The sequence below is a fragment of the Saccoglossus kowalevskii genome, chromosome 9 (assembly GCF_978046115.1).
Source record: "Saccoglossus kowalevskii chromosome 9, keSacKowa6.1, whole genome shotgun sequence".
Lineage (NCBI taxonomy): Eukaryota > Metazoa > Hemichordata > Enteropneusta > Harrimaniidae > Saccoglossus > Saccoglossus kowalevskii.
Window position 1 is genome coordinate 23,303,347 of NC_140649.1, and position 17,705 is coordinate 23,321,051.

Consider the following 17,705-nt stretch of genomic DNA (forward strand, 5'->3'; position numbering starts at 1 on the left):
TTTACCCGTGAACATCGCCAGCTCCGTCTCCCGCAACATAACACTCTGATTCTGTAATTAAAAACAGCAATTAGTCTAAATTGGTAAAAGCTGGCGGTCGTCACGTAGCGCATATTTTAATTTCAATATTAACAAAAAATATATATTACACGCGTTGTATATTACGTCGCTATGAGTCAAAAATCGAACACTGCATTTTTACAGTATACTTTCATGTATCACGTTGCTTCAGTTAAATGCCCTAACATTTCACGGGCTGGATATTCATAATTCATTTAGCATTTTGAAATATTCACATTGAATTTAAGCTATGGTTACTTGACAACATATTGGATGGTTTAGTGTAGTACAGTAATACACGTTTAAATGTCTTACCCCTGTAGTATACACTGCTAATCCGTCGTATATAATATATTGTTGTCCTTGTGTTAATGGTTTATTGAGATAGCCATTATATTCTACACCATCACCCACTATAAGTTGATCAGGAATTGCATTTAATGGAAATGACGCTAATATATACTGATTGTCTGCTACACCACGTTTTTTCTTCAGTTTAATCTCTTCTACAACTATGATATATTGCCTATAACAGATCAAAATTAACAGACAATGTTTAAGAGTTGATGTATGAGCATTATAGCAATTCAATAATTAAATACCAATAATTAATTTATTATAATATTTAACATAATATTATTACGTAATATTCGTTACTTTTTAATTCACTCACAATAGATCAGTATCACTTTTTATATCAGTATTTGCAGCCAGCTTTGCTAAATCAATTATAATGGTGTTATCTTTGAATATATAATTGCTTCTCCCTTCTGGAATTGGTAGAATGACATCGATGCTACCATCTACAAAAAAATAATGTCTTAGAATAACCGCAAAGGCTCATGGGCAGATGCTACTTCATGAACAACAAAACGTTAAAGCCCTCTGTCACAGGTGACTACTCCCCTGCTTTAATTAAATACATCGATACGGCAGAACTACTGAATTTGATGTTGCAACTCATTCACCACTACTGCATTTGCGCATTTTTTTTATGGAATGTACACAATGGTCAAAATATATAGTCGCTCAAGCTTAATATTGCTGTGAAAACTATACTGAAATTTAGATTACCACAGTACAAGTTGAATTGATTGTTGCCTGCGTGGCGAATAGGCTGATTTGACAAATGTTCTAAATTGTCTCAAGCCTTACAAAAGGGTTCAATATTACACTGTATGGCTCGCTATATATGCTCCGGAAATGGCGCTATTGCAGAATGTAAAAGTGGTTACCTTCTAATTTAGTTCCACTTATAATACTTGCAGCCTCACCAAATCCGATTGATGTACTTGCTTTGACCGATATATAAACTTTTGTACCTGATGGTAATGCCAGTGTATGGGAATGGGTGTCACCTTCTAATGTTACACGTTTCACCTCCAAAATGACGGATGTGTACACTGATTCCAACGCAGTGTATGTCAACTATAAAAACAACCATAAAAATATTTGATACGAAAATCAATATACATTTATATTATGTACACAAATCACTGTAACAATGACAGTTTACTACCATTGAAATACATATTCGTGCGTTAGTCTGTGTTCATGCTAAGTATATCAATTATCTAGCTTAAATTGTTGTTTATATACCTTGTATTGTGTGATATTCCCTTTGTAGATGATAGGGTCTCTCCATGATAAACTAACGGTATACTCAGACACTGCAAGTATGCCAATACTTCCGGGTACATCAGGAACTGTAACAAATGATTATGTAGGAAATCCTGAAATACTAGGTGTCAAATTAATGCAGTAATATGAGTGCACACTAATGCGTATTATAGCCCGCACAAAGACGCCAGTTATAGAGACTAATACGTCACGTGTTGGATAATAGTGATAAGCCCTTAATTCAATCCACTTTTAAAATGCGTATACCACACGTTTTATACCACACGCGGCCAAATTCCAATTTATAAACTACTTGGACATGAACCAGGGTAAACACTATTTAATGTAATATGTCGTGGATGGATCTTGGCAGTTTTACAGTGACTCATACAAATTCACTCACTATCAATAACAATAAATGCACAGGCGTTGACATTATCAGCAATAAATAAGGTAAATCTGTATTATTCACAAAATAATCCCAACTAGATAACACTATATAAATACTGTTACTCATAAAACACAATAGGCTATTTTCCGCCTCGGTCGAGATCTCGCGAGACCGTTAAATTTGCCTAGCAGCCGGTTGCTAGTCATGTGATACAGGTCAAGCTTTGAATCAAAATTACGCTAAATCGTGCGTGTACCTAGTGTCGTGCGTTAAATTTCCAAATTGCCAAACTCTGGCAATATTGTTATCATTAAATGCATAGCTAATCGCATGTAAATGCTTTTCAAATTCCGAGGTAACAGTAATGTCAGGAATCTTGTTTTCATCGGAATACTAATGTTAAGACAATTTAAGATGTACATTTGTGAGTTGTAAATAACAAAAAAATAGTCAAATTATTCGGGGTCGCAATAAAATACACGATCATAAAATTAAATATTGGCATGAAAACAAACACGGTAAAGTTCTGATCAGTACAACTTGCAAACTGTATTAAACAGGTTTCAATGTTTTCCGGCGCTTCTTATGATTGCCGCTCGGCGATGTCCTCGATTGAATATACGGCGTTCGACACTTCCCGCAATCGCTGTTTTGGGATGGATATTACCCCGAATGGGCATTTCCTCCCACAAAATACAGGAAACAAGCGTACACATGTACATGTCCTAGATGATTCTGTGTCGACCAAAATTGTCTGCCCCAGAACAGGCACTACACTTTTCAGACTGCGTTTTTGGTTTCGGGAATCGCAAAATAAAACCAGTATTCATGTAATTTTTGTACTGAAAGCGAGAATCACTCTTACATTCGCCGTACGCGCGCCGTTTGACTCCCATTGGGGAAAATATTGTTTCGAGATAAGGTTTACAACACGTAGGACAATGTGGTTGCTACCATATTAAACTGAAAGCTTGACCTGTATCACGTGACTCAATTGGTTGCTAAGGTGCGTGGACCGTGTCACGCGTGATCTCGCAGCTTGCTTATTTAAATACATCAATTGTCGACCATTTTCAGCCCAACCCACTCTTATAAAGCTCTGAAAATAACGATCACTAACGATTCAGTCCCTCGTCACGCGTGTACTCCCGGCAAGTGCTCAACGCGCACTTAGTGCCAGCACCAGGCCAGTCAACGACAAAAATCGGCGAATTCCAACTTCAATTTAAGTCCCGTCGATTTCTCAGCGTATCATCGATGGAGAGGCCCCTTAGCAAGTCTTCTGTTGGATTCAGGTCGTCCTCCTTTCTCAAATTCCGTCACATCAATTGACCACAACTATGAAAACGCCACTATCACGTTCAAAATGTCGCTTGCGCGAAGAGACAGTCTCCTTCCCAGGCCACACTTTTCAGTCTTTCGTCGTCACGTTTCTGTCCTGCATAAACAGCCCAAATTTTTGTTTCACCCAAATACATTACATTCATGACATTCGAAAATAATTCAAGTCATCAAAGTAAAATAAAGGTACACAATCAACTGAGTTCAGAAAAAACTGTTCGTCTCAGTGGTGCAAGTAGGTGACCTCCCTTACTTTACACGCACTTGTTAAACAGTTATCGACTGACTGACTATTTAATAAGCATTCGGAACAAAAATATACAATCGCCACCACAAGTTGTGTGGCCATAGGTTAATATATCACCATTAAAACACAACATTATAAAAATCCTTCACCTCAAAATCAATGCAACAACAAATGCCGAAATGCCGAAATAAGGCATTACTGTAAAACACTTAATGTCGCTTCATTAATCACACTTGTAATATATTTACAGTAATTTATATTATTTAATTTGTAAACAAAAACATGAACTATGTCTGGGTTATTCATATACTAGGTTAATAGGTTTTGCCTAATACCTGTCTCAGCTGTTGTGATGCTTACTTCAGAGCTTGCAATACCATATCCAACACTAGTCGACGCTTTTACCTAGTAGTTAATAAAACGCAAAGATACAGGCAATAGTAATATAGTTTTGGACATAATCTTTAGAATTTTATAATGGGAAATAATATTAGTATGATCCTACTGGGTAATTAACTATAGCGGGAAATGTTAATGAAAGAACACGTAATTGTAATCAAAGCAGCAGCAAGGATGTGTTTCGCTTCATTGTCTGAAGCATATACATTGTAAAATTTGCAATGTGATTCAATGTTCTTAGAGTACCAAAATGGGATACCTTTACAGAATATCTGACGTCGTATTCCAGGTCTGTTATCTTATACTTCATGACATCTAATAGATCATCCGTTATTTCTAATGATTTAAGTGTGCTTGGATTATTATATATCCAATATGTTATCTGATACCCCGTTATTTTACCATTTGCAGGCTCTGGTATCAACCATTGCACAGTAATGAAAAACACAGCAGGATCTAAAGTGACATTTCTTGGTTGAGATGGAACTGAAATAAAACAGAAACGTTGCAATTAATTTAAAGCCATATAAATTAATAATTCTCATGCTTGTTGTTTAGTATTTTAGTTATGAGAAGGGATATTTCATTTGGCTGTTTGTCATTTGGAGCAGTGCTGTATGTTGTACTTTTCAAGGTAATGTTAGCATGTAATATATGCATACCATCTTCAACCATTCTTACAACCGCTTTGCCACTGGAATCACTCTCTTCATTACGATTTGCAAGTACAACTATCACATCATATTCTGTATATGGTAGCAACTCGTTGTCAGTAACATCAAAATATTGTATTCGTCTAATTTGACCCAAAATATAAATGATTTTGGTTTGGTAGGTATTCTCAGTGTTTGTCTTCTTCAATTTCACTTTGATTAAATCTACGTATCCGTTTGTACCGTTATAATTGCATTTTATTTCACCGATTGCAGGGAACTGTAGAAGTAGAAATGAAATAAAATTAAATATTAACAGAACAGCAAGAGAATACGAACATTACAATATAAAAATTTTCTGTCAATATACAATATATAATGGAAATCAAGAACAAACCTGTATTGCAATTGTTATTCGTTTCAGTCCAGTTGATGCAATGCTTGTTATAGTTGGATAATTTGGTTCTATAAAAAAATAAATTATATATAAATGAACAATGGTTGAGCTATTGCGTTGACTTACCTGAATATTCATATTTGTAAATATGTAATGTTTATTTTAATTGTTTCCATTTTTCTGATCTTTAAGTGCAGTGCAATGAATGTCAGTTAATCATGGCTTAACTACATTTGCACTTATAGTGCAGATGTTACCTGTTAAAATTGAGTATTTTAAACGTATTGTGACGTAAAATACGGGGAGGGGCATATGTGGGGCTACCGCGTATTCAGGAGCTAGGAGCTCATCTTCAATACATGTCTAATCATATACGCCTCTGGTAGCGTGCTTATCTTATAAGTCTTTCCTTTCAGCTCATCCGCTTTCACAGGATTGGGATCGTTTGTTGAAAGTATATCACCGCAATTGAGGCAGTGCATGGAAGGAAATATACCGGTAACAAATTCAATAAATCACAACACAATATATAAGATTTCCGTCACTATTAAATAAATAGTACGGAGCGCTAATCACCGGGACCAGCAAGGAATGGGAATATACAGTAAACAAATAAAACATAGGACTTGATCGATGTTACAGAGAAAACTCCATGCTCCGGGGAAGAGCAAAGTGCAATGTTGCGTTTCTTTATATCGGGCACACTGTCGAAGCAGATGTACTACCATTTAAACTTGTGCTCAGTGCCCAGCGAATATCGGCAACAGCACTGATATCTGCTGCTACTAGTACATACGTACAGGGAGTCATGAATTAGCATCATCATGGTTCTTAAGCATGTTTCAACTTAAATATTACAACTAAATTATGGCCATGCAAACAAATGTATCCAGCGAAATGTTTGGTTATCTTGAAATAGCGGACAAATCAGTGAGTACAGGATGAAATATTTTGTAGTGGAATAAACCACTTGTTATCCAAGCTCTACCAATTTAAAGTAGGAGACTCGGGTCACTGATGTCATATCTATTTTCATTGCTAACAACACTGGGTTCAGCACATTGCAAGGTATTTCACAATCACCCTTCCATTGTCTGAGACATACCATTGTGCCACAGGGCGCGACAGGATGTATGTATCCCAAATTCTGCTGACAACACAACCCAGTGATGGTATCAGTAGTCTGAAAATATGCATGTGTGATGGGTTCTTTAAAGTATAAAACATATGTGCCTTTCATTCACGCATCAAGGGCTCTGTTTTCTAAAAGTACTTTACACTTGCAATTTATGCCACAGTATATTGGACAGGGTGAGTTGAATTGATTTGATTACACCATCAACAACGTAAGTTAGTTATATATTATCATTTTGCTGAAAATACCCAGAAGAACTTATCAGTTAGGTTTCCGATTATTGTAAATGCTGATGTGCATCACTGTGAAGTTGGAAGGTAAATATGACTCATTTTAAAATGCGTTTTATAATAAAAAAACATCATCATTACACATTATCTGCATTGAAATATAAATTTGGATAGTGTTAATGTGCAAAATCACGACTCGCAATGAGTTAATTCTCAATGAGCTTCAACTCAATGAGAACATTTAGTGATGTAGATAAAAGATAAAAGACACTGTGTTGATTTAATGAATATTGAATATCCAATTAAAATTGCTTGCTAAAAAGCCTCAGACACCAACCTTTAAAGTTTTTTGCAATTGATTGTGCTATACCATGTTCCGGCCAAACAGCTGCAACCACACAGATGCCCAACACATATTTCAAACGCATAGAAAATATCTTTTGATTGTTTCCAAAACTGCAAATGTATTTTAAGCATAATCATGTATGTATTCAAATGCATTTTTTAATGTAGAAAGTGATTTTGAAAGTTTGACAGAGCATTTGACAAAAAGGAGCATTCCCACGTTATTTCTATTTTGTCTTACACGTATACAACATATATAACATACATGATAAACACACCGTCATAAAACATCATGTAATCAAGTAAGACAAATTATATCTTGTTCAAAATAAATGCAAATTGAAACACATACCAGTTAATATTGGTTTTAATGCCATTAGTCCTGTTATGTCGGCATTTGGCATATGCAAGGACACTAACAAAAGTAAATTGGATTATAAATGGAAAACACACATCATCATCACTTACTTGCACACAGTGTAGGTGATGTAGTTGTCACGAGTTTACCTCCTTCACCAAGTGGACCCGGTCTTTTAACAGTCACTGTAATTTCATATTGAGTAGACCATTGTAATCCTGTAATAGTTGATGTATAACTCATCTGACTTGTATCACTGACTGGTATAACTTGACCTGATATCCAGTCATTCTCACCACTCTCTCTGTAGTATACTTTATAAGATTCAACTGGACCATCTCCAATATCATCAGTAGTCCATTTGTTCCAGGTCACAGTAAGCTGGTCAGATTGACTATCTGATACTTGTGGCTTGTTACTAGTCTGAAATCTTGGCAGATCTGAGGAAAGAGATGTAAAAGGTGTGGTCTAGGCATGTGTAAATTAGTTAAAGTGATCTGCTTTGCATAATTCAAGTATTTTAACTATTTTTGGAGGTATTTTGCAAAATGCATTCCATTTTTTAGTCATGAAACAATCGTGTAATATACTATATGTCACCAAAACATCATAAGAGCATGTTAAATTATACCCAGTAAACAAAATACACGTTTAAACCCTTTGTTAGATTCAATTTCATTAGTTGTTTTACTGAATTCCAGCAGTACTAACAGTGCATTAGAACACATAGTCATGTTCGTAATCAAGTAATCAAACACAAATCTTTTATAGCATTCCAGTGAGTTCATTATCACATTACTGCAACAGCTAATATACACGTTCAAATCACCGCCTCACTGAAAAGAGGTCATCGCTAGCCCAGCTTTTGAAATAGTTAAATGATAATATTCTTTAAATTACAATCAGTACCAAGATCTTCAAATTATGGTGCATGCATAAAATGCGTATCACTACAGTGTGACGTAAGACAGGGCAGTCAAGAAACCCATATACCACAGCGTTACGTCACATACTGCCTAACGTTTTTCACTTTACGTACTGCTGAAAGTTTACCAGAGTTTCCGATAACAACGGATTGTGATAACAATAGTTCATTTCAGCAAGCTCAAGTGTGTATTTCTAGAATATTTATTCAGTTCCTCCAAAAAAATGTTTGCAATTTTAAAACAATTTTTACAAATTTGGATAAATATTACGAACGAGCAGAATTTGAAACTGTGTATTTCATTATAATAATACTCTATTTTCCCTGTAGCACTTGTTACGTAGTAGCCGTATCACTAGCCATATTTTCCACAGTTAAACAAAATTATATTCACTCCCACTATGCCATACACTGTAATATGAAATTACAATTTTGGTTCCTCCACAATTCTGGATAAAAGAATGTCATTATACTTCCAATATGCCCATATCGTACATTTTGTTTCAATAACTTTTTAGGAAAAAGTCATATATACAGATGCTGTATGCTTACTTTTTTACAATTAGTAATATACTACACTGACAGGCAAACAACACTACTATTGTATTGTATTGTATTGTATTGTATTGTATTATGATTAAATTATATCTTATAGTGATTACCTTATTTCATATACAAGATACATAATATATGTAAACTTACCATACAGTTGTAAAGTAACTGAAAACCCATTATATCCAATAGTTGGAGCACCACAAACAAATACATCACTATTCTGAACAACAACGCCAGTAAAATTTCCAATAGCTATGTATTTGTCACTATCATCATAATGCGTAGGAGACAGTAAGTCAGTTGTACCCAGTTTCCAGAATTGCATTTCATTATTTGCTACCACAGGATTCCCAATGATTTCACAGATGAAATATGTTTCTTCACCAGGATTTACTTTGTGATAGGAGAAAGCTTTATATGTGGGACTACCATCTTAACATAAAACAATAATATAAAGTGTTGATCATTTATATGAAATTTTGTAACATCCGTTGTCACAGCACCAAATCGAACATGGCATTTCATACTTCTAAGATGGATTCGAAACCGCGTTGCATGTCGGGATTTTGAGTTTCAGGTTCATATACGTATCTAGTGTAATCAATAACTGCGGATTTCAACTGATGGCTAATATCAGTGAAAAACTTTAAGATTAACAGATAATACAGCTTAAAGTCATACCAATATAAGAGCAATATATATATTTTTTTAAATCTAATAAATGAGAATATGCAATGTTTCAAAGAGATGGCACTGATGTGGCAGCTGAAGACACGCATGGAACTATATTAGCCGAAATACGTACACGTGGCATGGAATACTTGTAGATGCCAATGGTGACTAAACTTTGCAGTTTAATTATTGGGATGATTGTCTTATTGTGTTAGGTCTGCCAGAGTATCATTGTGAGGCACTAGAATAAACATTACCAGTACAATATATAAATCCAAACGAATATATAATGCGACATGCAACACATGATTAGGACTCAAACAATTACGTTGCCACGGTGGCAGACACAAGAATCATGGATTCTGAGTTATCAAACATGTTGAATATTGAGAACATGTGATATTGCACACTGTAATGGTGCGTGGAAAAATTACTATACTCATCGGATTTTGTATACGCTTATCCCCAATCTATTTGTGTTAATAAAAACTCTGATAGAATAACAAGGTAAATGAGTAAATCAATGTCTACTATATTGCCATGTACTGATAAAGTCAAGTTCTAAGTCTATACGGTATAACATGCATGCATACAACCTGATGTTATATATCACACGACTTTAGAGTAAATCCTATCAGTTGTTAGCTACACAATCATAATCAATAGGATTCATCAGAATGCACTATCCCTATAAAGATCAATTGGACAAACACCAGTGTTTTATCCCATGCTGCATTGTTTTTACAGTCACAATTATAGTTACATAATTCAATTTAAAAAACAGTGATTTGAAATACAAACCTTGTTGACAATCATAATCTATAGTATCTAGATTTATCCATCCTGGTGCACAATCTCCATTTGGACAAACACCAGTGTTCTTATCACATGCTGCATTGTTTTCACAATGACAATTATATTTACATAATTTACCATAGAATCCATCGGGGCAGGAGGAGGGAACTGACATGAAACAAAAACAAACAAAACGCTATAGTCTTCTATTTGCGATGTTTGAACGTACATAGAAATGTGCTACCCGGCGATTATCGTGTCATGTATGACAGAAATATTTACTGCCTATATGTCATTTAATTATATTAGATATTTCATTTCAATTTCAAAATTTGATGTTGACAAATCTTATGGCATTTTGTATTTGAAAGTTTATGATATTTTTAGACATACAGTTGATAATTTGTAAACAGAAATAATTGGAATACCTAATAACCATACCAGTACAGATGGCCACTGCATAATATGTAATTCACTAGCCAACTAAATTGTATTATGAGCCATCATAGGCATACACTTATTACCAGTACATCCTGTATCACAGTCCTTTTGTAATTACACCCATTGGTAAACTGACATATCTGAAGCGATATCATAGTCATAACTTTACACTTATTACAACTCCATTCTGTATCACTACCATAAGGATTGGTAATACATTCTCTTTTGTAATTACACTCATTGGTAAACTGACATATCTGATGTGATATCATAGTCATACCTTTACACTTATTGTCACTCCACCCTGTATCACAACCTTCAAGACTGCTAATACATTCTACTTTTGTAATTACACCCATTAGTAAACTGACCTATCTGATGTGATATCATAGTCATACCTTTACACTTATTACCACTCCATCCTGTATCACAATCGCCAGGACTGCTAATACATTCTCCTTTTGTATTACATCCATTTGTACAGTGACACGTCTGTGTACATCCAGCTCCATATGTTCCAGAAGGGCAATCTGGAAAAAAACGATGACGTCAGTTTAGGAAGATCAATGTGTTCAATGTATTTACATATTAGTAGACTATCCCCGTCACGAGATTTACTGCCCTTGAAATAACTTGTTATTACTATCTAACGCTTGGCTTGTCTGTTTATTGTAATTGACAGAAAAACCATCAATAGTTGTAATAGTTTATATTACTATAAAATAATCCCAATCTCGCCCGGACTATCAACTATAGTTTATTCCTGTGGGAGTAAATGGTGACATTACAATTATTAAATTCATTAAAATTTGCTTCAGTATACTTTCCTTCCACCTTATTGTTATTTGTCGTTTTGACGGCAAGTCGCACATATTTGAACATAAAAATCATTCTGTGTGACTTCTATGAACTGCTTTGCAGTTTCCTGCTTTCAGCGGTGTCCTCCAGAATACTGGCGTTTCTCTGCAAGCAAGAATTTTGTATTTCTTCGTCGTTGTGTTGCAGAAGCCATTGACTGTCGCCCATTATTATATTACATCCTGCGAGTTTAGTGACTTTATTCATTGTATTTTTATGTGCTTACTTGTAATTATTTTGAAAGGCATTAAAGCCAGGAGCTTTAACTCGATATGTTGGTGTATGTGTATTTCATTTCTAGTACTATTGTCTTGTCTACCCCATACTTGCAGTGAAAGAACCACGGTACAGTGTGAGTTATGTGGGTGTTCCCTCATTAACGATAAGCAGGTCTTACACTGTAACACTCACTAAAGGGCCAGAGAGGACTGGAAGACCGAGCTGAAGGAGTGAAGGACGTATACGTGTGGGATAACTATAACCCACTGAAACAAATAACGTTGTTGAACGATGCATTTGACCACAAAATGTTCAGTAGCAATTACATTCAAAATAATTTGATACCCATCAGCAGTGCCCTCCAGAATACCAGCGTTCCTCTGCAAGTAAAAATCCTGTATTTCTTCGTCATTGTGTTACAGAGGCCATTGTTTGTCATCAATTGCCACATCCTGGAACTGTGAGTTATCGCCAATGAACACTGCCCTAGCAATCCCTTATTTTAGTGAATTTATTCATTGTATTTTTTTGTGATTTGTTTCTTGTATTTTTTTTTTATTTTAGGTATTAAAGCCAGGAGCTTTAACTTGATATTTTGGTGTATGTGTATTTCATTTCCAGTATTATCGTCTTGTTTACCCCTATTCAGCATTGAACGAACGAAATATAATAAATTTAGGCGAAAGTCTATGTCATTACATGCAAAATATGGGCAAGCGCCCACGATTGCATGATTATTCAATATAATAGGCCCTTCGCCCGTCTTCATCATGTAATCTTGGTCATTCGTCCATATCTATTATATAATCATGGTCTCCCATATTTAACATGTAATCTTGGTCCTTTGCACATATTTATCATGTAATGCACATATATATTCTATTAGCTGGCTATGGGTATCGAATTATTCTAAATTTAATCGCTACTACATAATGTGTGAAGAAATGCATCGTTCAAATAACGTTATTTGTATCTGTGTTTTATAGTCACCAAACCCGTTTAAGTCCTTCGATTCGGTCCTTTGGACTTTTGCGGTCCTTCGTTTTAGTGAGTACCCTGATTTATCCAGCTATATTTTCACATATTTCTTATTTACGTAATTTAAAGTTTTAAATCCTTACTAATCCTTGTTCTCATGTTAAAATTTCTATAAAATGAACCAAAACTATTTAAGATATGTTATGAAAGCACGTATCATTGTTTGTAGAGCCGAATAATAAAGTTGTCTTATTGTGTGTCAAAAATTAACATTAATATCTAACGCAAGTGACCTATAAGATTGTAACCAGAGGTATCCGAGTCAACACAATATAATATGACATGCTACTTATTAAAATAATATTACAAGAGAAAAGTTTGATTATGTGATATTTTACAGGTTTGAGAAGAAGTATACACATATTAACCAACTCATTCAATGAACGATATATAAATATTTTTCAGACTTTTCTATAAAAAAGGCTTTGTGTCGTTAATTCCATTAATATGATTCAGAACCATATAAATTCAAAAGTATATCTACAAACAATGAATTCTATTGAATCATTTTTTTTAAATTAAATGCAACTTACCAAGAATGTTACAATCTAATCCTCCATGTGATGCAAGACATGAACATCCATATGGATCAGAAACACAGAACATCCTTTCTATACAAGCTGTAGCTGTATTAGTAATTGAACATTTGCGCTCACATGACTTTCCCCAATAGCCTCGTGCACAACCTAAAATATAGAATCATTTATGAATAAATAGTATAATGCATTATGAACATTAAACTGAAAATTGTAATTTTGAAGATTTTTAACACTGTGAAAGCTGATTCGTGTATTTACAGTTGAAAACAGATTTAGTATTACGTAACCATCGGGATATTACCAATTGAAAACAAAGTTGGGGTCACCAGACAATTTATTGAAAAACATGAGCCCGAAATGTCATGGAAAATAATTATTACTATTTGTTATTTATGCACATTTTACCAATTTATATACGATTTATATAACTTGTGTGAGTGTGTGATTTCTAGTGTTTTCGCTTGGTCAATTTCGCTCAAACTTGGCAGGTAGGTCACACCTTCATCCTAGTTATTAAGAAAATTCTGCAAAAAAATGTTGGCCCACCGTTTCCGTAGCAACAAAAAAAATGATTTTTGAATGGCTTCACGTCAAATGTATCTTCTCCTACAAATTAGGAATACAACACCTCAGACATAGCTAATTTTACTCACCTTGAGTGTGGGCACAATATTACTATTTGAATTGTTGATACCTTTTTTTCATTACCGAGAAATGTGTCTCTAAATTTGGGGTAACACGAATGGCTTTTTAACTCTTCTGTGATTTTTTTGGCTAGGCTGATTTGGTTCAAACTTGGCAGGCAAGTCACACCTTCACTCTAGTTAGGTTGTAGAATCTGAAAACAAGTTCTGGTCCACCGATTCCATAGCAACAGCAAAAACTGATTGTTTGAATATCTTCACGACAAATGTTTCTCCTCCTACATACTAAGGATACAACTCCTCAGATATAACCCATTTTATTCAGCTTGAGGTGGGCATAAATTTACAGTTTTTTATTGTCTATTTTCATTAGCGAAAAAACTGAACTCAAACATAGGTAACTTTTCACCAGCAATGACATTTAACTCCTTTGTGATTTGTTTGGCTTGGCTAATGTTATTCATAGGCAGACAGGTCGCACCGTTACTAATTAGAATACTTTCGCCCCAAATTTATTACTTTCTATCAGTCTTGTAATAGCATTGTTCAAATGATCATGCTTTTTATTTTGGCTACGTTGCACGCCGGTAAGAGATCACCGCCGACATTGTTACACTGTATGAACGTAATCTCAAGGTAACATTGAATAAACTGTAAATGGTGCCTTCAAACTAAAAAATACTATCGCAAAAAGGAAATAAAACAAAATAACAGCAGAATACGTCCTAGCAACTTCTGAAAACAGAACTTTGTATATGGTGCCCGGTTTTAGTTATAAACCGGCGTTAGGTTCACGTTCGTGTCCTACCATGGCAACAACCGAAAACATGTTGCCTCCCGGTTGTATTCATATGAATCTCTGCAATATACATGTCTTTATTCTGTCCACTTATTTCTATGTCTAATATTTCAGGCAGATTTGAATAATTACAATAATTGTATACTTTATCATTCTTATGAGAATCATTTTCACAATTGACCACACCTTGGTCATTTATGCAAGCAAGTATGGACATCTAGTTGTTATTTGTCTTACCTGTATTACAGTCATCTCCAGTAAATCCTGGTGGACATATACATTCTCCAGTGTCTGCATTACATATACCTCCACTATGACATGTAGGACAGTTAAGTAGACATGTATCACCATATTTACCATTAGGACAACCTGTAATAATTAGAACATCGTGTGTGACATGTACTTCTGGTAAGTAAACTTAAAACTACAATCCCACTTTGCATTAATTGCCAGAAAACTACTCCCGCAAATTGGTCGGGCGTGACAAAAAGAATCGCGGCCTTATTTGCTCCCTGAAATTTCAGCACAAATCAAAATCCCTCGGTAGTGATTTAAGATACAATATACTAATTGAGACAGGTATGGAATGGCGATGAGGGGAAGTGCAGTGCGATATGATCAGAAAATGTAGTAATTAATGCATAAAATTGTTGCCATTGTATCTTTATTGTGCTGCCCTGCTGCAACTGGTCAAATAACAGATCGACGAATGAGAGCATAGATTTTCCACTGGCCGAATGGATCTTTGGCGGGCCTCGACAAACGTGAACGCAGCTACTGAAAAACGAAAGATGAACAATTCATTATATGCCGATATTCCGTAATGAACGTAGTAACTGACTCCTGTGAGCACTATAAAGCTTAAAATGCAAGTGTCCTTTGACAATGAAAAGTAGGTTACATTTAGTGATTAAATACCACAATTGTTGCGTTAGCGCACAGCTCTTCGGCTTGGGCTACGACGTCAAAACACGTAAGCCTGTGTTATGAAATTGAATAGCACTTTGACATATTTAATGTTATAATATTTGGTATGCTACTCCAGGGACATTGTTCTCTAATAGACTGACGATGTGACTACTTCCTGTAATGACTTGTTGACAACTATGACTACTAACTACTATGACTATGGCTGGTAACTACTTCTTCCACATGTTTTTTTTAAATTGTTAATCGCCAGTATTTTATCATTGTTTGCTGAAATCAATACTAAAAGATTGTACTTTAACACCGCTATTTAAATTCCACATTAGAAAAAAAGTGTCATTACAATATTGATTAATTCCCATATCAAAACATGTTTTTCTCTTTGGTTAATAACAGCCTGACATATCGGTCAAATGATGATCTAAGTACAAAATTTCAACAGTGTACAAAATCCACTTATTAAGTATTTGTGTATTATTTTTATCATCTAAATTTTTTGCTACAATTGATGACCTGATTTATATATACACTGCACGTGGTCAAATCATTGCAGAGAACAGACAGAAACCAATTTTTCAAAAACCAAAAAAGACATATTTTGACTCAAAAAAAACAACATTAATAGATTTTAATTATGAAATTGTGTATATCATTATATATAATTATTTCGATTACATATACGTTAAGAATGAATGAAGGAAGGAAATGGTTCAATGGAAGGCAGATAACGGGTGAAAACATAATTTTTATCCTATTTGTTCCCTGAATCATGCTCAACATGCAAAGATTCAAATACAAATTTGACATGTATCACTATGTTTAGTGATACACTTTTGTGGCAAATTTCTTGAAACAGGGCCTATTTGACCTAAATTTAATATTGTTAAAGGCAACAAATATCAAACCATGAGTTTTACAATTATTTTGAGTGGTGATAACTTTTTCACCGGTTCGTCGAACACCAGTAAAATGTTTTGGATCCTCATTATATGCAAGTTAATTTCTTGACGTTTACATTATAAACATTGCCAGACAAAATGTGAATCTTTCTCGTTGCTCAGCTACACATAATATCATCAATAACGGTGCGATTTTCACTGTGGTGATGAAGTGACGTATTGAAATATAACCCTTTTAATGACAAGAATACATATGTGAAAGTATTTTAATGTTGCTGTCATTCAAAAATTTTAGCAAATTGCAAATCAAATCAAATTATAAACACCAAGTATTTTCTGCGCATGCTGAAAAGGGCTTCATTAACTGACCGATTTAAATTGTCTACCAATGACAAATCGATTCATGTCTAGCAGTGTTTTGTGCAACTTACAGGAAATTATGGTCAAGAACACATCAGATAAATTAAAAATAAATTGTCCGCCGCAATTAAAACAACAGGCGACAGCTATATCACATATGGAAAATTTCAAAATGTCCTCAGCACAAGCATGTACAAATTGATTAGTTGTGATTGGCTGTAGCCTAAACGAGATTTGAAGGGGATTTCCATGGACACTGTGTCAGATTATTTCGGGGTTTTATGATCACAAACACTTTTAAAAATAATAAAAATAAATAAATAAAAAACAAATTGCATGATACAAACAATTATTTGAACAAAAATAAGCTCATTTAGGTAAGAATAAAATATGTTTACACATGTCGGAGATATGGCAAAGGTATAAGTGCTACATAAAGTTTGAACAAGAACAGTCAGAGAATGTCAGAGGTAAGGCTCCAAAATTGTATGCGATGCGTTAAAAAAATGACCACCAGTCGGCCATTTTGAATTCGATTCAAATAACAGACAGTCATGCACCAGGTTTCGTATTATATATTTGGATCACGTTGACAAATCGACACTTGACTAAAATCTGATTACCTGTATGTTGAAGAATGCATTTTGAATTAAATTGAAGGAACATATCAGCCAGGCAGCCAAAACAAAATAACTTGCTGTTGGAGAAACAGATGCACACCAAAGAGGCACACACACATGAAGGTCAATTCCCACAGAAATTGAAGGTAGAAAATTGATCAAAATGAGGTCATCCACAACACGTATGAAAATAATTTTATTACTGATTTTGCTCTGTTTAGGAGCATATCTTCAATAG

General features: G+C 34.6%; 1 protein-coding gene across 1 annotated transcript in view; it reads right to left on the reverse strand.

Moving 5' to 3' along the window:
* Positions 1–17,705, reverse strand: part of LOC102807833 (uncharacterized) — a 150,327-nt gene that overhangs the window by 4,216 nt on the left and 128,406 nt on the right. The window contains 12 exon segments of the mRNA XM_085504016.1: positions 6–51; positions 376–586; positions 734–863; positions 1,296–1,488; positions 1,660–1,766; positions 3,995–4,064; positions 4,318–4,544; positions 4,721–4,991; positions 5,109–5,176; positions 7,287–7,616; positions 8,804–9,088; positions 10,130–10,291. Of these exon segments, the coding sequence (XP_085360142.1) occupies positions 6–51; positions 376–586; positions 734–863; positions 1,296–1,488; positions 1,660–1,766; positions 3,995–4,064; positions 4,318–4,544; positions 4,721–4,991; positions 5,109–5,176; positions 7,287–7,616; positions 8,804–9,088; positions 10,130–10,291 (2,100 nt within the window).